The sequence below is a fragment of the Tachypleus tridentatus genome, chromosome 1 (genome assembly GCF_004210375.1).
Source record: "Tachypleus tridentatus isolate NWPU-2018 chromosome 1, ASM421037v1, whole genome shotgun sequence".
NCBI lineage: Eukaryota > Metazoa > Arthropoda > Merostomata > Xiphosura > Limulidae > Tachypleus > Tachypleus tridentatus.
The window spans coordinates 1,519,790-1,543,704 of record NC_134825.1 but is presented as its reverse complement, the minus strand read 5'-3'; the positions used below and the strand labels follow the sequence as shown (position 1 = coordinate 1,543,704).

The window sequence follows — 23,915 nt, the reverse complement described above, 5'->3', positions numbered from 1 at the left end:
CATAGTTTTCTATTTAACTAACAGATTTAATACCTAGAATGTGAAACTACAAAGCAATGTGTTGTGTTTAATTAGCTATTTTAACAGGCTTAAAAAGTAATGTTTAAAACTAATCTGATTTACATGATTTCTATGTTATTTGATATTACATGAAATATACTAACCATTTGGTATACGCTGCATCATGGGTGTGGCATGCAAAAGGTTTTCTTGAGGTATCCTGCTTACGATAGACGATGTAGGGAAGTGGCTCAGCCTGGTCGTATTTGTCATGTTCCGAATGTATGACAGATGTGAAGGTCCATTGTTAACAGCTATCATTGGAGAAGGTACAGAATGATGAGGTACAGGATGAGGAAGTATCTGAAGTCCTGGTGGGAGGTTTGGAGTTGACTTTGGTTGTGGTTGAGGAGCTAACAATCTCTGAATTGGTGCCTGACTGTGAAAAGAACAGAACCATAACAATTCATTTAAAAAGTCAGAAATGATGTTTTCAAAATATAATCAGTTACTAATGATTAAAAAAAAACTGAGTGCATTGTTAACATACAGTGAACAATCATACTTAAAAATTACAACTGAGTGCATTGTTAACATACAGTGAACAATCATACTTAAAAATTACAACTGAGTGCATTGTTAACACAGTGAACAATCATACTTAATGATTACAACTGAGTGCATTAACACACAGTGAACAATCATACTTAAAAATTACAACTGAGTGCATTGTTAACACACAATGAACAATCATACTTAAAAATTACAACTGAGTGCATTGTTAACACACAGTGAACAATCATACTTAAAAATTACAATATTATAGCACAGAGCTAGAAAAAAAAAATTCATACGTAAAGAACTCCCAAAACTAACATCATTTTCACATCAATGAAACTACTATAAATTACAAAAACATAACAGCTCACAAGGTCACACCTCTGTCTACTGCTGGGATCAGCAACATTTACAGGTGAGATGGTAATGTTAGAATTCAATGAGACAGGAAGAGATATAGCAACAGAAGCTTGAGATGTGGAAAGAGGTGACTGGTGATTTGATGGTCTCATTTGTACTTGATATGCCCTTGCCTGCTGCCCTACTGGAGAGGTTGGGCTCCTAATCTGACTTCCTGGCATGCACTGTTGCCAGTTGGCTGCTGACTGACTTGGGCGTGAAGGCATTACTTGATGGTGAACTGTGTTAAGGATGTTTCTCAGTTGAACTGGGGAATGTCCAGCAAGGTTGGGGTGAGTGGAAGATGACACCAGTTGCTGAGGATACCCCTTTGCATGGGACTGAGTCATTATGGGCACTCGTGGTCCTAGAGTCATCCCTGTTCCACCAATATTGGCATAGGGTGGTGGAGGTCGAGCAACTTGAGAAGATAGCATTGCCCTGTGCTATAATTTGGAAAAAGTCACTCAGTTAAGACACGATATTTTGAAACATCACAAATGTTTTCTAAGCCAGTAAAATAAACCTGATTACTTCAGACTTACTAATATACTCAAATATAAAACTGCATTCTCTCACAACAATCACTTTTGCTTATTTCTGAAACTCCAGCAGACATACCCATATCAGTAAGAATGATCCTAGATTCTACTTCTGATTAATATACTAGCTGAGGAAGTGAAAAATCATACAAAGAATAATGTCACATATTGTTCCTTTTGTTATTAAATCTCTTCTGATCTCATCAGATGCTCGTTGTAAATTAGTCTTGTGGAACACATTAACTGACTAATTTAACTGATTAAAAAAATGTCTTTAAATTCAGAACAAAATATATAATAAAGTGGAAATGTTATTGCTGTGTTGTTCATACATCTTCACAGTTTCCAGTTACAATAAAGTAAGATAATACAGCATGCCAACTCTGCATGATTGATACTATAATACACACAAACATCTTTACTGTAAGTTGCATCTCCTTCTTTGGTCCTTTTGTTAACAAAAAAACTTATTTCTCATGGAGAAAGAACCAAACCTGTTTTTGGTACTCTTAAAACTATTACTTCTACTGGTAACTTTGCCAATCCAAATTCATTATTATATTACAGTGACATATTTAACTTGATACAGCAACACCAAATGTAAGTTACATTAAGAGTTTATAATTACCTGTGTCAGTAGTGGTATCTCAATTATCATGTATTGACTGTAATTACCTGTGATAGGGGTGGTATTCCTGTCATCATGGATGAATTAAGTGTTTGCTGGCCTGTGCCCAATCCTCCTATTGGCTGCCGGTCAACCAGTAAACAACCAATTTTGCTGATGTAGTCACTAAGAAACTCAGATTCATAAGCAAATTTAATGTCAACTATGTGCTGAGAATTAGGAACTTCACAACGACGCCGTAGGATATGCTGCAACTGAAGGAAGAAAAATTAATTAGGGCTTACTTGATAACAAATATATTCTGACGTAGGACATTGTGACAAGTGGTCGTAAGAAAACAATAAATTATTAAAGAAAACGCAAAAACACTGGTTATATAAAGTAAAAATTATCAGTGATGACGAGAAACCCACTTGTTGAGAAATTTATATGCAAAAACAGCTCGTTTGGGCTGAGAAAACACTTTACATAGAAGAGCGAACAACGTTTCGACCTTCTTCGGTCATCGTCAGGTTCACAAAGAAAGAGGTAACTGACCGGAAGCTGACCACATGTTTGAAAGGGGTTGTGTAACTGTGTGTCGAAATGTAGAGGCGGTATTAGATGTTTGAATATATAATTTTATTTATTATATTAATATAGGTATAAAGGCGTTCCTTTATATTGGTTTATTTTGGGTTTAAGTTGTTGTATAAGTAAGGCTTCTTTAATTTTACGTTTGTTTATGTTTGTTTCTTTATTTAGTATTTGAGTGTTTTTTATGGTTATGTTGTGTTTATTTGACTTGCAGTGTTCAAAACGTGTGAAGGTGACTTTTATGTTCTTTGAATCTGGTTTCCATTTTTCTACTTGTTTCTCCAATATAGAAGTCGTGGCAGTTTTCACATTGTATTTTATAAATAATGTTGGTGTGGTGTTTGTCAGTGTAGTTTTTACATAGTATAGACCTCAGTTTTGTGCCTGGTTTTTGAATAAATTTGGTATTAACTGGAATGTCATATTTTGTTACTAATTTTTGCCAAATGTTGGTTATTTGTTTGCTGATGTTGGGAATATATGGTATACAGCAGTATATGGTTTCGTGGTTTTTTGATTCGTGAGCTGTATTTACTTTAGTTGGTTGATTTTGCTTTCTGTCTAGGTGTGTGCGTATAATGTTTTCTACGGTTTGTGGAGGAAACTTATTGATGTTGGTGAAGTATTGTTTTATTTTGTCTAATTCATCGTTAATTTTATCTGGTGAGCATAGTTTTATGGCTGTGTTTATTTGGTTTCTTAGTATGTTGAGTTTTTGTTTTGTTTCATGTGCTGAGTCCCAAGGAATGTATAGTCCAGTATGGGTGATTTTTCGGTGGATTTCTGTTTGAAATTGTGTATCAGTTCTTGTAATTTTGAGGTTAAGAAATGATATTTGATTGTTTTCTTCCTGTTCACATGTGAAGTTGATGTTGGGATGTATAGAGTTAATGTGATTGAAAAAATTAAGTATGTGTTCTGTAGATTTGAATCCGCAACCGTGTCATCTACATATCTATACCAGTATAGTGGTGGATGTAATGCTGTGTTAATTGCTTGTGTTTCAACTTGTGTCATAAAAAATATTGGCTAGAACTGGTGATACTGGGTTGCCCATGCTTAGGCCGTTTGTTTGTATATAGTTTTGGTTGTTGAACATGAAGTTTGTCTTTATCGTGGTGAATTCTATGAGGGTTGCTAACTGGTTACTGGGAATTTCTGTAGTTGGGTTAGGGTCTCGGATATAGAGTTCTAAGGCTATCTTGCAGGCTTCAGTGGTTGGAACTTCTGTAAAGAGGGATATAACATCTAAACTGGCCATTAAGGCTTTATGATTAAGTTGATTTAGATTAGACTTGAAATTAAAAGAGTCTTTGATAAATGAGCTGGCTGATGTTACATATTTGGAGAATGCCCATGCTATGTATTTACCAAGGTTGTAATTAAACGATTCATATGTGGACATTATTGGTCGTGAATGGACAATCTGGTTTATGAGGTTTGGGGATGCCGTATATTTGTGGTGTGCGTGAATCGGTTTTACGTAGGTAGGAATAAAGTGTTTGTGAAATTGTGTTGGCTTTTTTCATTTGTAGTAGTTATTTGTTCAGTTCGCCTCGTGTGTCTTTGTTGGATTTGTGTGTATTGGTTTAAATTTGTTCGTGTCTGATAGGATGTTATTCATTTTTGGATGTATTCATTCGTGTTCATTATAACTATAGCATTACCTTTATCTGCTTTTAGAATTTTTATGTTTTTGTCTTGTTTTAGGTTTTTATGCAATTAATGTCTATTTTTGTAAGGTTGTTTTTCAGTTTTCTGTTTTGTGAAATTATGTTGATGGTTTTGTGAGAAAATTCTTTGAAAAAATCGTTTAAGATGTTGTTTTAGGTGTTTCTGGAAAATATAAATTTGTAATTTTACCTGGGAAGGTTGGCTGTTGGATGTCAATAAAATTATCTAAGTTGTCTTCTTTCTGTTGGTTGTTTTGGTTGTTTCCTTGTTTTTGTTCTCTGTAGAAAGTATCACAAGTCTCCTGGCTAGGTCTTCTAAACATGTTTTGATTTCTATGGTTGGAATGTACCTAGGTGCTATAGCGAAGTTGAGTCCTTTGTTAAGTAGATGTATCTCGTCTGTGTTTAATTGACGGTCGGATCTGTTAATTATGAGGTTAGTCAACGGTTTGTCGCTTTGGTGTCTTTTCTGTTGTTTGCATCTTAGTTTTCTAGTTTTTTGTTGTGGCAGATCTTTTTGTCTCTGTCGTTTTTAGTATTGATTTGGTTTATGTTTCGTTGTATAAGTCCATAAATCTCTGGTTTAATGCAGCATGCCAGTTGATGGTCTAGATTCATTTTTTTTTTTTGTAAGTCATGTAGTTCTTTGTATTTTGTGTTCAACATGGCTTTCAGTAGTTTTTTCTGTAAATTTTGGATAATGTTTGTGTATGTATTAAAATTTTTTGAAAGTTTTACCTTTACAAAATTAGGGGTTAGTTGTTCTTTTCTACATTGTTGAATAAAATAAATGTCATTTCTTCTATTAATAATTCGTTGGTTTAAATTCCTTAGTTTCTTAACGATCGTGTGAACGTGTACTGTTAATAGTGGTGTACGGTATGCTAGTTCAGACATAATGGTAACAGGTAAGTACAAATACACTGAGAAAAACACAAAAACTTACACTTCTCGTACAGTCGCCTGTACTCTTTTAATTTCAAGTCTAATCTAAATCAACTTAATCATAAAGCCTTAATGGCCAGTTTCGATGTTATATCCCTCTTTACAGAAGTTCCAACCACTGAAGCCTGCAAGATAGCCTTAGAACTCTATATCCGAGACCCTAACCCAACTACAGAAATTCCCAGTAACCAGTTAGCAACCCTCATAGAATTCACCACGATAAAGACAAACTTCATGTTCAACAACCAAAACTATATACAAACAAACGGCCTAAGCATGGGCAACCCAGTATCACCAGTTCTAGCCAATATTTTTATGACACAAGTTGAAACACAAGCAATTAACACAGCATTACATCCACCACTATACTGGTACAGATATGTAGATGACACGGTTGTGGGATTCAAATCTACAGAACACATACTTAATTTTTTCAATCACATTAACTCTATACATCCCAACATCAACTTCACATGTGAACAGGAAGAAAACAATCAAATATCATTTCTTAACCTCAAAATTACAAGAACTGATACACAATTTCAAACAGAAATCCACCAAAAATCACCCATACTGGACTATACATTCCTTGGGACTCAGCACATGAAACAAAACAAAAACTCAACATACTAAGAAACCAAATAAACACAGCCATAAAACTATGCTCACCAGATAAAATTAACGATGAATTAGACAAAATAAAACAATACTTCACCAACATCAATAAGTTTCCTCCACAAACCGTGAGAAAACATTATAATGCACACACCTAGACAGAAAGCAAAATCAACCAACTAAAGTAAATACAGCTCACTTAATCAAAACCACGAAACCATATACTGCTGTATACCATATATTCCCAACATCAGCAAACAAATAACCAACATTTGGCAAAAATTAGTAACAAAATATGACATTCCAATTAATACCAAATTTATTCAAAAACCCAGCACAAAACTGAGGTCTATACTATGTAAAACTACACTGACAAACACCACACCAACATTATTTATAAAATACAATGTGAAAACTGCCAATGACTTCTATATTGAGAAACAAGTAGAAAAATGGAAACCAGATTCAAAGAACATAAAAGTCACCTTCACACGCCAACACTGCAAGTCAAATAAACACAACATAACCATAAAAAACACTCAAATACTAAATAAAGAAACAAACATAAACAAACGTAAAATTAAAGAAGCCTTACTTATACAACAACTTAAACCCAAAATAAACCAATATAAAGGAACGCCTTTATACCTATATTAATATAATAAATAAAATTATATATTCAAACATCTAATACCGCCCTCTACATTTCGACACACAGTTACACAACCCCTTTCAAACATGTGGTCAGCTTCCGGTCAGTTACCTCTTTCTTTGTGAACCTGACGATGACCGAAGAAGGTCGAAACGTTGTTCGCTCTTCTATGTAAAGTGTTTTCTCAGCCCAAACGAGCCGTTTTTGCATATAAAAGTAAAAATTAGTTGTTTTCAATGACACTTTTCAGAAATAAATAAAAGTAACACTTAAACATAATGTGCTACAATTATAGGATAATTTGAAATAAACCATGTTCTTTTTAACAACTATAAATCTTTATCTAAATATTTTACAAATATTTTGAATCTAATATTGTAAAGTAACTGAATATTTTAAGCCTATCTCTACAGGATCAGTAATTTTGACCAACCTTGGAGCTGCCATAACCAAATACTTTAACTTTTAATGTAATAAGTCAACCTTTTGAAACATAGGTAGTTTGTAGTATACAACTTTTTAGTGTAAAATATAAATCAGATTTTTAATTAACTATTTTTATTAAACATTTGTCTGTGAATTTATACAGCCAGTCAGACTCTCACTAATTTGGGACAAGATGATTTTTCTGTTAAAAATAAAAACACTTTTTCCCATCTTACACTTTTTAGATTTAATTTATTAAACCTATGAATATCAATACATTTTGTCTATAAAATCCTATATATTAATTATTTTCTCTACCCTAATGCTATACATGTTCTTCCCGTTTGGAATGAATGAAGATAATTATTAAATTATAACAAAATTACATTTATTTATCCCAAACAGATTCATAACGGTTTACATATTTTTTCACATAATTTTACTGTTTTATTGCACTTTGAACTATGTCTAACTACTAAACTTGTAGAATAATGATGACCACATAAGTATTGGACAACAAAGTATTCAATTACACAACACAAGAAGCTCAATTCCAAACCTTGCTGGTAACTTAATAGTTTCATTGATGTTTTGTTCTCTAATTTATATTAATATTACCTTCTAGTTGCATTTATGACATTCTTATCTTATGTCTTTAATATTGTTCTGTTCTTGGCCACTAACAAAACTAAATCCTACTTCTTTTGTAATTAGAGAAGTAATACATAAAATACATTCTATTTATTTCAAATATGTAACTAAAAACACAAAATACTAAAGTTTAACTGGAATTCTAAAACAAGCTACAAGTTGATTAAAATAATTTTCATCTGTTTGAAGTGACCTCAGCAATACCAACAATAAATCTATAAACTAATTGACTCACAACCTATCGTGAGAACGATATAGTCATGTATAGAAAATTGTAAGTTGAAATTTTTTTTTCTATTGGCTAAAATAATTCAATAGAAAATGTCAAAGAGAATTAATAATATTTTCTGAAAGACAGTATTTAATTACATGGCATGGTATGTAACTCAGGTTTCTAAGTATTTAATTACATGGCATGGTACGTAACTCAAGTTTCTAGTTTGCATCTTTATTAAGGAAGAAACTGAAGGCCATAAACATAGATCATGGCTTAGTAATACATGTATTATAATTTATTTTAATCTTAGAACATCATTATACAGATAGTAATAAGACCTAATATTGTCAACAAATGTCACATGATACAAAGACTGATAATTTATTTAAATATTTCCTTTTGACATTCAGAAATGAAAACTTATATAATATTCAAATTTGAGTTATTAAATATGTTTGATGCCAAGTATACTGAAATACGTTCAGAGCATAACAGTGTAATTAAATTGGAAAAATAAATCTATAAAAATATCATTCTACACATGCTTTAACCTACCCCTATCTAGACGGTTATCTACAGCAGAGTTAAATATCTTACAAATAATACTGTATATCTGTTACTATAAAACAATTGTATATTTTAATATATTAACTTTTTTTTACGACAGTTTAAATAGATTTCCACAAAGTTAACATTGTATACAATCAGTAGTTTATTTAAATGACAGGTTTTTCCAGGGTTTAATTTAATCTTCTTTATCAATTTATAAAAAAAATAAAGTAACATAAAACACACTGTATATCAACTAATAATAAAACTTTTCTACACCTGGAATGGAAAGTTTCGGTACCACAGTTTTATAACCATTATATCTTACTGACAGTACCAGCTTCCACTTCACAGTTTCTCTTGTGAGGATGTAACCACCACATTACCAAGCTGGTTGCATGAAATGTGACTTTAATAAGCAGTTAAAAAAAAGAAAAAAAAGTATGAATTACTGCCTAAACACTGTGTGGTAAAATTATATGTAAACATTCATCTCACTTGTATGGTGACTCATCTCAATTGTATGGTGAAATTATATCTAAACATTCATCTCACCTGTTCAGATATAGCCTTCTTACTATATACAAGAGCAATGTCACTGCCCTTATTAACAACAGCTTCAGCAAACTTCTGACAATGTTGAAGCCTTTGGCAAAATGACACCAGTTCTTCATTTTTCACTGTCAGCTGTCTCTTCTTATGACTACACACTTCATTCAGCTCTTGAAGTAACTGCTTTCCACGTCGATTAATTTCTGTGATGAACCTACAACCAACCACGTCTTAATATAAAAATTATCAACAATTGTGAATTCACGTTTAGCCAACATCTTTAGGTGTTACTACTTTTATAAATGAGAACTCTTTGACAGTATGCCAAGAATTTTTAATTTTCATCAAATTAGTACAAACTGGTTTTTACTAATTAAAATATAACTGCAATTTTTTATTTCTATATTCAGCTACTAGAAAACTACATACTTGTTTTACATGTTGTTTCTAATTCTCCATTGTGTGCAGTGAGAATAATTATTGCTTGAAAAAATATTACCAGAGGATTTCATAAACTTATTCTAAAAATAATGAATGATAGCTTTTTAACACAAGTAAATAAAGTCTGAGAAATAGTGTTACATTTTAATGTTCACAAATATGAAGTAGAACACTGACACATTTAAACAGAACACTGGCACTCATATTTATATTTAGAATAAGTGTAAATATTCTGTTTAAGACAGAAATTACTCCAGCCAATCAAATCAGATACCGTAAGAGATAACAGTAAATTCTTCTGTGCTGGGCCCTTCCTAACTCATCATTACAAAATTTTATTTTATTAACATGGATGGTATATAATTCACAACTTTGTACTTATGTCGATCTTTTTTTATTTTATTAACATGGATGGTATATAATTCACAACTTTGTACTTATGTCGATCTTTTTTTATTTTATTAACATGGATGGTATATAATTCACAACTTTGTACTTATGTCGATCTTTTTTTTTTTTTGTTTCTGTGAGATGACTACAGAAAATATTTTAAAACTACATGATAATAATACTTCAGAGTAAAAAAGACATTTAAAAATACACTTTAAGTTCTGAATCAATGTTCTTGTCTTTTATTAAGAATTTGATCTTGCATTACTTCAATGACTTTATTTATTTGAAATACACTAACAATATAGGCTTGTGTGAAATATAATGCAAAGTTGCAATTGGTTGGTTGGTTTGGTATGGTATAAAGCAACTTGGCTATCTGCACCAAACATCTGGTAAAAAGATAAAATTATTAAAATTTGTAAAATAGAATCAAGGTAAAACAAAACAAAATTTAATTTTTGAATTAAAAACTGTCTAAATTATTGATAAACTTTGGAACATATTGGTGCATCAGTCCCACATAACAGAAAATGATGAGTTAAAAAACTGTGACCAATGTGTAATCTAATTACGACAACTTCCTGTTTCCAATCCTTATGGAAGCAAGATGGCCAAAGTCCAATAGAGGGTTTTATTTGAAAAAGCTTGTTTTCCCGTTGCTCAATTGAAGTTGACTGACAGCTGGCATGGAGTCGAGCAATGAATACAGGACCATAGACCATGCAAGGGGTAGGCATAATGGTGGTAGTGCCAAAGCAGATAGACTTAGCTGAGGTGTTAGCAAGCTCGTTCCCGTGAATAGCAATGTGGCCCAGTATCCAGAGAAACTGGATAGAAGTAGATGTTAAAGAGAAATGAGCCAGTCAGTTTTCAATATCAGCGAGAACAGGGTGTGAACCTATGTGAAGTGATTCCAGGGCCAGTAGAGAACTAAGAGAGTAAATGTATATATATATATATATATAGTACATTTGAGTACTGCTTAGCTCATATGTGATCCAGGGCAAGAGAAATAGCATACAGTTCAGCAGTAAACACAGAAGCTGTAGAGGTGATTCTGCACACAACCACCAAACCATAACAAAACATGGCAGAGCCCACACAGTCACCTGATTTTGAACCATCTGTATAAACAGGAATGGAAAGATGGTTCAACCAAATAACAAACAGTATTTCCAATCATGAGTGTCTACTTTTTTTAGATGACTCAAAGACAGGTCACAATTGGGGACTGTAAAAGCCATAGTGAGATGGGCTGACCAGTGGATACAGCAATGTTATTCAAGGACAGACCCAATTCATCCAACTGTACCTGAATACAAAGGCCAAATGGAGCAATGACAGACCATCTGGTCTGAAAAAGCATGGCCCATCAAGGAAGGAAAACACAACCCCAGGTGGGACACTTTGGTAAGGGACAAAGTTTCAAAGCATATATAAAGACAGTTGCAAATGACAGAGGTGTAGAGGAGGATCACAAGAGACTGGGGAAGTACAGAAAGTCCCTGATGATGAATGGAGTCCAGCATCTTCAAAGCCGAGGTCCTGGCAGATCCAAAAACCAGTAACCCATTGTCTACTTTTGATCGAATAAGAGCACAATATATTTTTAGCAAAGAATATCAATCTGTTACCAAAGTGGTGGAACAGAGGACAGGAATGATGTTCAGTGCTCTTGTACATTTGACTCATAGCTGCTTGATGTGTGGTATAAAGATCAGCCCCAAGAACTTTGTCTCAGGAACCACAGGTAACAACTTCAGCAATAAGGAGTTCAGGATCAGGGTGAATATCCAATTGGCAGCAAAACTGCATGCAAATGATTTTAGAGAGAGAAAAGTTAAAACCATTTACTATAATCCACTTCAGTAAATGATTGAGAGCAGTATGTAGCTGCCACTCAATATACCTCATGTTTGACAACTGACGAGATGTAAAAGTTGTCGCCATAAAACCCGTTTGCAACAGTAAGAGGGAGTTGATCAGTGATGGCATTAATCTTTATACTGAAAAGTGTGGCACTGAAGACACAGCTCTGAGGGACTCCAAGTTCCTGAAGAAAAGAACAGGAAAGTGTCAAACCCACACAAACTGGGAATCACCTGTTCATCGAAAAATTTTAAATAAAAATGGGCAAATGGTCACGTAGCTCATGTATATGGAAGTCTTGCAAAATACCATACCTCCGTGTTCTATTATAAACCTTCTCAATATCACAGAATACTGATACAAAATGCCGTTTGAGAAAGGCTTCTTTGATTGACGTTTCAAGTAGAACTGGATGGTCCTCAGTGGAGCATTATCATTGGAACCACCACTAAGTGGGAGAGAAGAGGCTGTTTGATTCGAAAAACCAAACAAGATGAGCATTAACCATCCTCTCTAAGGTCTCACAGAGATAGTTCATCAAAGCAATTGGACAGTAGTTTGAAGGAATCTTGGGATCCTTCCCAGGCTTAGAGAAAGGTTGGACAATAGCCTGGTGCTAGGCTACCTGCCAGATCCAGTTAAAAACAATCAGAAGAATAGCAAGAGAAGCAGAAGAGAGAGATGGTGAAGCATCTCTTTGTGAATATGATCAGGTCCAACTATTGTGCTGTCTGACCGATGAAGGGCCAGTTTGAGTTACACCATTGTAAAGGGGTGATTATAGTTGATTGATTGATTGATTTAGTGTTTTATGGCACAAAGCAGCGAGGCTATCTGTGCCAGACATTCGATAAAAATGTAAAAAAAATATAAAAATAAATAAATAAATGTAGTTATAGACATAAATGGAAATGAAGGTAAAACAAAAAAGTATAAAACCAATGTTGACACCTAGTCTACAATGTTAAGATAGAAGGCAGAGTATAAGAAGTTGTAAGGTATTTACTCTAGCAAAAAGGTAATGATCATAACCCGCCAGGAAGATTAACAGGTAAGTTCAAGAACCACCGTCAATCACCTGAAGTTGGCCTTTCCAGTCCTGGTTCTGGGTTATGTGTCATAGCAGCTATTATCAAAATGTAAAAGAATAAAAGTTTTAAAAGACACTTCGCAAAATCGTAATAATGAGTAGCCAAATGTTCAGTAAAAAGATAAAGTCAAGTAAATGGAGTAAAATTTGTAAAAGTAAATGAAGGTAAAAACAAAACAGCAATTAAAACAGAAAATGGTGTAAAACCCAATGGTGACATCCAGTCTTCAAAGTTGTAAAATATTTACTCTAGCAAAATGGTAATGATCATAACCCGCCAGGAAGACTAACAGGTAAGTTCAAGAACCACCGTCAATCACCTGAAGTTGGCCTTTTCAGTCCTGGTTCCGGGTTATGTGTCATAGCAGCTATTATCAAAATGTAAAAGAATAAAAGTTTTAAAAGACACTCCGCAAAATCGTAACAATGAATAGCCAAATGTCCAGTAAAAAGATAAAAGTCAAGTAAATGGAGTAAAATTTGTAAAAGTAATTGAAGATAAAAGCAAAATGGCAATTAAAACAGAAAATGGCGTAAAAACCAATGTTGACATCCAGTCAACAAAGTTGTAAAGAACTACCTGTAGCAGAATGGTAATGATCGTAACCCGCCAGGAAGACTAACAGGTAAGTATAAAAACCACCGTCAGTCACCTGAAGTTGGTCTTTCCAGTCCTGGTTCCGGGTATGAGTCAATATGGCCAGTACTAAAAAAGTTAAGTAATAAAAGTGTGAAATGATATGCAGCAAAAGTATAATAACAACTCGCCAGGATGACTAACGAGTAGTTCAAACGGATAGTTCAAACAGGAGCGTTAGTCACCTGAAGTTGGCCTTTCCAGTCCTGGTGTCGAGTTATTTAATGTTCTGGCCATTGTCCAATGTCAAATTGAAGGAGAGAGATTAAAACTGTAAAAAAGGAACCACAATTAAAAAGGTGTAATGAATAAATATACAACACTTAAATGAGATTAAAAAGGTTAATGGCCATTAAAAAATTAAAAACATTATCAAGGTGGACAGAGTCACCATCACCAATAACTCTGTCCAATGTTACAGGTTGACCCTGGGAAAAAATATGTTTAAAATATTGCCGTCGTTGAGAATTGTAACGACGGCAAGAAAGTAAAACGTGGCTGATAGTGATTTGAGTGTTACACAAACTACACATTGGTGCATCAGTTCCAGATAAAAGAAAATGATGAGTTAAAAAACTGTGACCAATGCGTAGCCTAGTGAGAACAACTTCCTCCTTCCGAACTTTACGGAAGCTAGATGGCCAAAGTCCAATTTTGGGTTTGATTTGAAAAAGTTTGTTGTCACATTGCTCATTCCAAGTGGACTGCCAGCTGGCACGGAGCCGAGCCTTGAAGACAACACCATAGTCCATGTACGGAATAGGCATAGGAGTGATGGTGCTGAAGCAGACATATTTAGCTACCATGTCTGCAAGCTCGTTCCCGCGAATACCAACATGGCCTGGTATCCAGAAAAACTGGATTGAAGTAGCTGCTAATGAGAAATGGGCCAGTCGGTTTCGAATATCAGCGAGAATAGGATGTGAGCTAACGTGTAGCGATTCCAAGGCAAGTATAGAACTAAGCGAATCAGTATAAATAGTGCAGTTGGAGTACTGATCAGCTGCAATGTGATCCAGGGCAAGAGATATGGCATACAGTTCAGCAGTGAACACAGAAGATGTAGAAGGGATTCTGCGCGCAACTACTGACCCATAGCAAACCATAGCAGAGCCCACTGAATTACCTGATTTGGAACCATCTGAATAAATGGGAACTGAATGATTGTTTGAAAGATATTCATTGAATAAAAGACGCTACTTCCAATCTGGAGTATCTGCCTTTTTTAGGTGACTGAAAGAAAGGTCACATTTGGGGGCTGTAATAAGCCATGGTGGGATGGGCCGACCTGTGGAACATGCAATGTTATCCAAGGACAGACCCAATTCATCCAATTGCTCCCGGATGCGAAGGCCAAACGGAGCAATGACAGATCGTCTGTTCTGAAAAAGTACTGCCCACCGAGGAAGGAAAACACATTTCCAGGTGGGATGCTTTGGTAAGGAATGAAGTTTCAAGTATATTGTAAAGATAGTTGCAAACGGCGAAGGTGTAGAGAAGGTTCATGAGATTCAATGTATATACTTTGAACTGGAGAGGTACGGAAAGCCCCAGTGCAGAGTCAAGTCCTTGGTGATGAATGGGGTCCAGCATCTTTAAGGCGAGGAATGGCAGAGCCATAGACCATTGATCCATAATCGAAGTTTCGATCTAATAAGAGCACGATATACCTTTAACATTGAACAGCGATCTGCCCCCAACTGGTAGAAGAGAGAACACGGAGGATGTTCAGTGCTCTTGTGCATTTGACCCAAGCTGCTTTAAGTGTGGTATAAAGGTCAGTTTACAATCAAAGATAAGCCCCAAGAACTTGGTCTCCGGGACCACTGGCAGCAAAACTTCACCGATACGGAGTTCGGGATCAGGGTGAATACCCCGTCGACGGCAAAAGTGCATGCATACAGTTTTGGAGAGAGAGAAATTAAAGCCGTTCGCCATAGTCCACTTCCGTACACAATTGAGGGCGGTTTGTAGTTGCCGCTCAATATATCTCATGTTTGACGACTGACATGAGATGTGAAAGTCGTCGACATACAGCCCATTCGCAACAGTGAGAGGGAGTTGTTCAGTGATGGCATTTATCTTTTACTGAAGAGTGTAACTCTCAATACACAGCCTTGAGGGGCTCCAAGTTCCTGTACAAAAGAATGGGAAAGTGTCGAACCCACACGAACCTGGAATCTCCTGTCCATTAAAAAATTTTTAATAAACATGGGTAGATGGCCACGTAACCCATATGTATGGAGGTCTCGCAAAACGCCATACCTTCATGTTGTGTTGTAAGCCTTCTCTATGTCAAAGAATATTGATACAAGATGTGGCGGTTGAGAAAGGCTTCTCTGATAGATGTTTCAAGACGAATTAGGTGGTCTGTGGTGGAGTGCTGTCGACGGAACCCACACTGGGTGGGCGAGAGGAGGTTGTTTGATTCAAGGAACCAAACAAGACGAGCATTAACCATCCTTTCTAATGTCTTACAGAGACAGCTCGTCGAAGCAATTGGACGGTAGTTTGAAGGAATCTTGGGATCTTTCCCTGGCTTAGAGAAAGGTAAAATAATAGCCTGGCACCAGGCATCAGGAAAAACATTCTCCTGCCAGATCCGGTTGAAAACAATCAGAAGGACATCAAGAGAAGCAGGAGATAGATGGTGCAGCATGTCATAATGAATATCATCAGGTCCAACAGACGTACTGGCAGACCGATGAAGGGCCATTTTTAGTTCCAACAGGGTAAAGGGACAATTATAGTCAAAGAAACAGTCAGTTAGAAAGGAAAGAGGTGATCGCTCTGCCCGAGTCTTGATGGCCAGAAAGGTGGAGGAACAAGCAGAAGTGCTAGATACCCGGCAAAAGCTTTCACCTAGAGTGTTAGCGATGTTCCGAACATCAGTCACCTCCTGACCATCAGAGAGTAAGATCGAGAGGGGGATAGAATTGTAGTGTCCATTAACCTTTCGAATCCTGTCCCATATGATCTTGGAACTGGTGGTAGAAGATATACTGGTTGTGAACTTAATCCAAGATTCCTTCTGGCTGTGACGTCTTACTCACCCAGCATGTGCACGGGCCCGTTGGAAAGCAACCCGGTGTGATTATAGTAACAGAGACAATTCCTCTGCCTATGTCTTGATGGCGAAGGAGGTGGAAGAAGAAGCATAAGTGCTAGATACCTGGCAAAAGCTTTCACCTAGAGTATTGGCAATGCTCTGGGTATCAGTTACTTTCTGGCCATCAGAGAGGGGTCAGAATTGTATTGCCCACTGACCTTTCAAATCTTGTCCCATATGACTTTGCTAGGCTTCTGCTAGCCATTAGCCACATCGCTATTGGCGAAAAGAAACAACATGTGCCTAAAACATCTCATGTTGGTTTCATCACAGAGGCAAAAGATAAAAATTTTTTGGTCTTGGATGGTTTTCCTTTATTTATTCTGCTCAAGTTTCAGTCTCGAACAGCTTTCATGGTTTTTATTGCCATCTACGCCGTTAATGATGACAGCTGTGCTGAGTAATGATTTCTTTTATTTTCATTTTTTATGCTACATGTTTGATTCTGCCTGTGGTACACAAACAGTAATCAGAGAAAACCTGACTTTCGTCAAACCAACATATGGTCTGTATCAAAGTGGAAATCCCAAGTTTCATTTGACATGTGTTTGAATTGAGATCATGACAACTCCTAGATAAGATAAAAAGACATTTAAACAATTACATATAAAGTTTTTTTCAAAAGAAGGTCGAAGCAACAACATCAGCTAATGGTTGGAAATCCACTTCCAAAAGAAAAGATAGAAAAGAAACTGAAGCTTGCAGCAGTAATCGGACTGTTGGTGTGAAAAAAATATACCTGCGATTTTCACAGAGTTGTTAAAGAAACTTGGTTTTCACAGTTTCCTTGGATGTAACATGTTTCCCAACAAAATAAATTTCATTGCAAATTATATAGGGACAACAACAAGACAAATATTTATGCTACCACTGGGAAAACTGCTACTAAGCCTAAAAAGACGACTTGGTGAAGCATGCATGGTCAGAAGATCATCACAGTGCAGTAGCATCACAAGTTTTGAAGAAGGACATGTCAACTGCTGCTGTGAATGTGTATGTGGGGTGTAAAGGTGGCATTCAGGCACAAATGGCCAAATTACTTGTACAAGCAAAGGAAGCCATCCCAACTGTGAAGTTTCATTCCCTCCTTCCACAACAAGTATTCAATGTAAGAATATTCTTCATTCTAATATTAATAAGATACTTTCTATTTTCTACAGTATTTTCTTAAAACAAATGGTAATTTGACAATTTTCTAAAAGTGAATCATTTTGAAAATATCTATCAAAAATTAAGTAGCTAGCCAACTCTTCTAGATATCTTTGTTTATTACTTTAATTGGTGGTCTTATTTCAAAACACAAGTTCTTATATATTTTTAACAGGGAGTGACCTCTCTAAGGAAACTACAGACTCAGTCACAATGTGGAACAGAGAGCTTCACATACATCCACAGCCAGTCATTGGATGATATGTACAGTTCCCTAAATCATTTGGTTCAAGATGAAATGCAGGCAACCTTTCGAGCATTGCCTTTCCCATTTTTTGCTCTTGAAGCAGATGAAGCAACTGATGCAGGAAACACCTCTATACTGATAATTTATATCTTTCATCATTAGGTGAGGTTACAAGTCAATTCCTTGCTGTGTGTGAGCTGACCAACATTGAGGCTAATTCTATCTACAACACAATGCACTCAGTCATGGCAGATCGAGGACTGTTTGATGTTGACTTGGTTGGACTTGCAACTGATTGTGCAAATGTCATGGTGGGAATAAAAATAGGTGTTGCTACAAAATTTAAGGAGGAATGCCCCTGGATAATAACAAGTCATTGTCTGGCACACAGATTACTGTTGGCTGCTGAAAAGGCAGCAAACCAGGTGCCATACCTTGTGAAGTACATTTCAGTTTTGAACCAGTTTGCTAAAAGCCTGAAATATTCTCCCAAGTTGTGTCGGGTTCTGGAAAAGAGCAAAGTATTGCATGGAGAGAAAAGCAACAAAATCAAGCAAGTGTTCTTCACACATGGCTCTCTTTTAATGATTCTGTCCAAGCACTAGTCAACTGTATTGCATCTGTGATAAGCTGCCTGCAGGTCGTAGCAATGGAATGTGGTACTCCAGGCCAAGCCTTGCTACATGGTCTAGTCCAGCAAATGTCATGTTACAGCTTTGTCATGATGACACATTTTTTGGCTGATGCTGTTGACGTTCTTGGACTTTTGTCAACACCTCTACAGAGAGCCGATTTATCTGTCAATTCAGTTGCTGGTGCACATCCCTGGTCCTTACACACAGACTGCACTAAAGGAACTCCCACAAGCTCCTGATGCCAGTGGTTACACTTCTTACAGAGGCCATGACATCAAAGATATTGATAAACAATGTGAAAAGTACAGATCAGCTGCTGAGTCATTTGTTGAAGAGGTGGTCACAAGACTACAAGTAGCATTCCCAGACACTAACATCATGTCATTTTTTTCAATATTTAGCCCATGTCCCAGCAGAGTAGTATCTGATGAGGATGATCTGAAGAAACTCATCCAGCACTTCTTTCATCAATGAGGATGAGGCACTGACTGAATGGCTGCTGCTAAGGAACATAATGGAACAGGATGCTCACAAGAACAGAAACATGAAGAGCTTCTACAAAGAATACATCCACCAGACCCATCAAACTTTTCCAAATCTGTCTCAGTTTGTAGCAATTGGATTAATGACTCCACTTACCTCTGTTGACTGTGAGCGGGGAATTAGCAGGTATAACAGTATCAAAACAGACACCAGGAGCAGTCTGTCTGTGGATAAGACAGAAATATTACTGAACTTATCCATAAAGTCCAAACCTTTAGATCATTTTAACTTCGACTCTGCATTTAGATACTGGGTCACTCACAAAGACAGATGTGGGTACCATTCCTGTTGAAGAAATGTGGTTTGGAACCTCACGTGTCGACTTCTACCACATCTTCTATTGAGAATGATTTGACTGAAGAGCTGCCATTGGATTTATCTACTTACTAGTCATGCTACTGTATTCTAGTTTTAAGTCATTGTTTTGTTTCTGTGTTATTTTGAGAAATGTATCTCTTTATTTTCCTCTTATCATGTTTATTTTGTTTTTCGGTGGGGAAGATTGCTGGGGAATAAAAAAATAGTACAAAACGTAATGTCTTGTAGATTTTCACATAATTACAACTATTTTTTACTGGATGGAATTGATGCATATTTAAAGTCACACACCACACAGTTTTTGCCGACCTAAAATTTTGGTTAAACAACTGTCACTGCAGCTAAAAGAAAATTACTTTGTTCAGCCACAGTGGCTAAGAGAGTTATTTTTCTAGTGGAAGCCCAGCTTTAGAAGCCTTCTGTTTATGACCACATCTCTTTTCTTTACTGTTTTTATTCAAGGGAGGTCTGTTGACCTTCACAGATCCTGCCCTGGGTCAATTGGGCAGGTCATTATCATTGGAAGAGGATTCCAGTGACTGAGAGAGACAGAGGAGTACATTGACTTTAATTCATCAACTGTTTATTAACCATGGAGGTCAAAAGACTTTTCACATGGTTTGAGAATGATTTTTTTTGGAAGCACAGAAATCTGTCTGTACTCCCACTGTAGTAGTAGAACAAAGTGCAGCAGCATACGTCCAAGATGAAACGGAGCACAGCAACTTTTGAGCATCAGGGTAAGTAATGTTTTGAATCATCTTCAAACACTGCATCTATTTTTTTTATAACCAATTAGGGCAAGAAAAAATGTAGGATGGGTGAGAGCCATTGCAACGAATGCAATGAGGGTCCATTTCACACTCAAAGGCATCATAGCTCCTTGACGTGTGCTTGTTGCAGTGACCGAACCGCTGACACTGGAACCATCCAAGAAAGTTAGGAATATATGGCCATATCTTGCAATTAAGATAATCTGCCTTGATGGGTGGCAGGTTAACATAGTGATGTAAATGTGAAAATGAGGACATTGGTCAGCATCATAATTCTATCTTTGTGAGTGGAAATATGCCTCACTGCAGAAACTCCTTGGGTGGTAAAACCAGCAAGAATCTCACACTTGGGGATGTTCTTCAAACCCCTCTCAACAATAACTCCTCATGATGAATTCAAAGTAGCATAGGGCGTAACCTCAATGGGTATGTCACCAATTGCCTTCAAATGCAAGAGGAGTTCACTGTGTTTAAATGTGGATGTTTCCACCAGTGTCACCAGACCAAAGCTTCTATACTGACTTTGGAGAGCCAGCAAGTCCCTCTAGTCCCTTCTGAATGAAAAAGGAAAACAATTGCCCTAAAGGTTTGTCTGAAAGAGAATGTAGGATAAGATTTTGAGGTACAAGTGTTACAGATGTTGAAGACTACTGCTCAGAATTTTCAACACTGATCATTTACCTATGGACTGTTTTTTTCACTATTTTAAATTTTTATTTGGAGGATCCATAATAAAAAATGAATGTTTTGGCACCCACTGACCCCACCCACCATGAAGCCCTACGAGGGGACTTACTACAATTCCAGGGTTTCGTGAGCACTATAAGTGAATACCAGCATTAGATACAAATGTCCACAACACCTGTTGAGAACATCCAACACTGGTACTTGGCTGACCCTAGGGGGGTCACCCTAAGGCTGCCCATCTACAGGAATTCAAGGCCAAAGTGGTGTGTTATGGTAGGACCCTCGACCACCAGAATCCTCTCCTCCTCTTCAAAGGTCACCGTGCATGGCAAATACATGGGTGGATGTTTAGATCCCAGAGGAGGTAAACTGAAAGAACAGAACCTTCCCTGGGAGATCCCCTTACCACATACAGGAATCCACACTGAAGGGTAAAGTTGTGAAAAAAACACAAAAATGAAAACTGTGTGTAAAATACATTATATCAAGAAATAACTTCTTCATATGTGTGTCCTTCTCATGTTAGAAAAAGCAGTCCCTCTAATCAGGAACCATCTTATTCAGATGTGAAAAGACACCCCTTTTTTTGATAATTTTGTATGTTCTTCTCATGTTATAAAGGTAGTGCCTTTTATCAGTCTTCAGTTTTGGGGGTATGCAGTTTTTATTTATCACTTAAAGTGTGATTACCTAGTTCTTAGCAATGATGGATGAGAGCTAGAGAAGTTAGGAAAAAAATTGTTCCAATACTACAAAAGACGATAAATGGTAGCTCATTGCATTTTTATAGGCTGTGAGACAACTGGCCTGTAATTAGGACAAGATCTTGTAAACTTCAGTATTTTTAAACAGGTTGTGGTACCTGTAGGAGACAAATGGCCTGTAAATTACACAAGGTCATGGAAACTCAACTATTTTTATGTGATCATGTATCTCAGAATGGCTGGTACCCATACCAGCTGTCCTGAGATACATTTTTATTTCAAGTAGGTTTTTTTGTCATCAAGATTGTGATACTGATGAGATGTACGTATGTCTGTAAATTAGACAAGGTCATGGAAACTCAACTATTTTTAAACAGGTTGTCGTACTTGTGTAAGACAACTGGCACACACTTCAAAGAACCTACTGTTATATACAGCATAGTTTGCTCACACTCACTAAGTAATACTGAGATAAGTTTAGCTAATACCAACAAATAACACTAACATGAGCGTACATAACTTGTCACACAATATCCCATAATTTCTTACAGTACTCACTTTATAGCAAACATTTTTATTTCCTGAGTTACTTCTTTTTCTCTGTCTGTTAATTCATTCTGCCTCTGGCTAATTAGTGTTTGGACATTTTCAATATAGCTGTATTTTTCCTTAATTTTTGAAAGCAGAGTGGCTAAGTAACTCCTGTGTTGTTCACAAGCAGATGAAAGAAACTGGTACTTGTGGTCTTTATGCTCCAAAAGTTGGCAATCCCGACATGTCAGCTTGTCACAGCTTTCACAATACAACTTCAGAGGTTCCTGAAATTACAAAGAACACCTTAGCAATACTAAGAACAACAGAATAATAAGATATTGTATAACCTGAAATATATATTCAAAATTTAACCCTTAGAAATTTTCCAAACAAAGAGAAGATTACTAACCTTAAACTACACTAATTAATACATTAATACACTAATTAATACATTCCATTACTATTACAACTACAAAGTCAAACAGTTATTTCCTAACTTATGCTTTAGTAAATATCTTATATATCATCTTCTAATAAATTATGCATAACAATGATTTACTGGTTAGTTACCATACCTTTGAATGCAAGGGACAAAAGTGGTATTTCTGACCAAGTCCCGTTGTTTTTTCCCCTTCCATTTCATTACGTGGCCTTATACTGTGATCCTTGGTTACCCGAACTCGCTGGTGAGCCTGAACACATACTTCACACAGCCATTCCTGACAATCTGTACAGAACCCAGAGGCTAAAGCACTCTCCTCACAATTTGTACAACATGGTCCTTTCCTGTCCTCACTTTCATGTGCTAAGTTCTCCAAGATAAATAGATGTTCTATTGAAACATCAGGGTTAATTTCTTCCTTACAGACTGGGCACGTTACAGGCTTGGTTGCTAAAATGGAAGATATATCAACTCAAACAAATAAACTCTGCAATAACTGAGCAAACATTTATAGTTTCAAACTCCAATGATTTTCCAACAATAACAAGGTCAGTTTACAAAGAAATTAAAAACATGGAATTTTATTTCACATATGAAAATTATATCAGAGGTTAAAGGTATTTGAGATTTAATTCTATATATGTTCTTTCATCAAGGTTAACATTTTACTAATTTGAAAATGCATTTCCAACAATACTTATCTCCACTGACATGCAGCTATTTCTCAACCTTGGTATGGTCAACATCTAAGAATTGATCTCACTTGATCCAGTCTTTTATACCTCACTTAACTGCTTTTGGTAGTTTTCTGCCTTATGACACACTCCACCTACAATATACCTTCTGTACATGAAAATCTCACTTAGACAATGTAACCATTTTTTAAAACTTACACCCCTCCAGTCAATAACACTGGCTCTAAGTGAGAGTGTGTCAGAAAAGGGAAGTATTATTGGAAATACATTTTATATTTAGAAAAAAATGAGCTTCTAAACCATAGTTACTTCAACTTATAGCAAGAATCCCATGATGAAAAGGTGAAAGTTTCAGTGAGAGAATTATCCATACAGGTAACAACTGCATAGATCATGGATGTACACCAATGTGTAAGTGGAAAAACCAAGTGTCCCACTCCAATATATATGCTGTTAAAGAAGGAGTAGGCTCAAAAGCAACTGAGTAATTGGTGAAAAGGAGCAGGTGGTGGTTGATCAGAACTGTTTATGAGAAGTTCACTTAGTAAAGAAAGGCACTTGAGAAACCAGGTCTAAATTCTCACCCTTTCCTGGATAATCAGAACTGGTTATGAGAAGTTCACTTGGTAAAGAAAAGTACTCAAGAAACCAGGTCTAAATTCTCCC

The 23,915-nt window shown here is 36.1% G+C and overlaps 1 protein-coding gene across 5 annotated transcripts in view; it reads right to left on the bottom strand.

Moving 5' to 3' along the window:
* Nucleotides 1–23,915, bottom strand: part of LOC143227898 (transcription intermediary factor 1-alpha-like) — a 92,975-nt gene that overhangs the window by 52,176 nt on the left and 16,884 nt on the right. For all 5 annotated transcript variants that reach the window (XM_076459349.1, XM_076459285.1, XM_076459406.1 and 2 more), the window contains exons 2-7: nucleotides 22,688–23,004; nucleotides 22,137–22,396; nucleotides 8,987–9,197; nucleotides 2,175–2,381; nucleotides 940–1,403; nucleotides 165–439 (exon numbers count right to left, since the gene is read on the bottom strand). In XM_076459349.1, coding sequence (XP_076315464.1) covers nucleotides 165–439; nucleotides 940–1,403; nucleotides 2,175–2,381; nucleotides 8,987–9,197; nucleotides 22,137–22,396; nucleotides 22,688–23,004 — 1,734 coding nt within the window. The remainder of the gene's footprint in view (nucleotides 1–164; nucleotides 440–939; nucleotides 1,404–2,174; nucleotides 2,382–8,986; nucleotides 9,198–22,136; nucleotides 22,397–22,687; nucleotides 23,005–23,915) is intronic.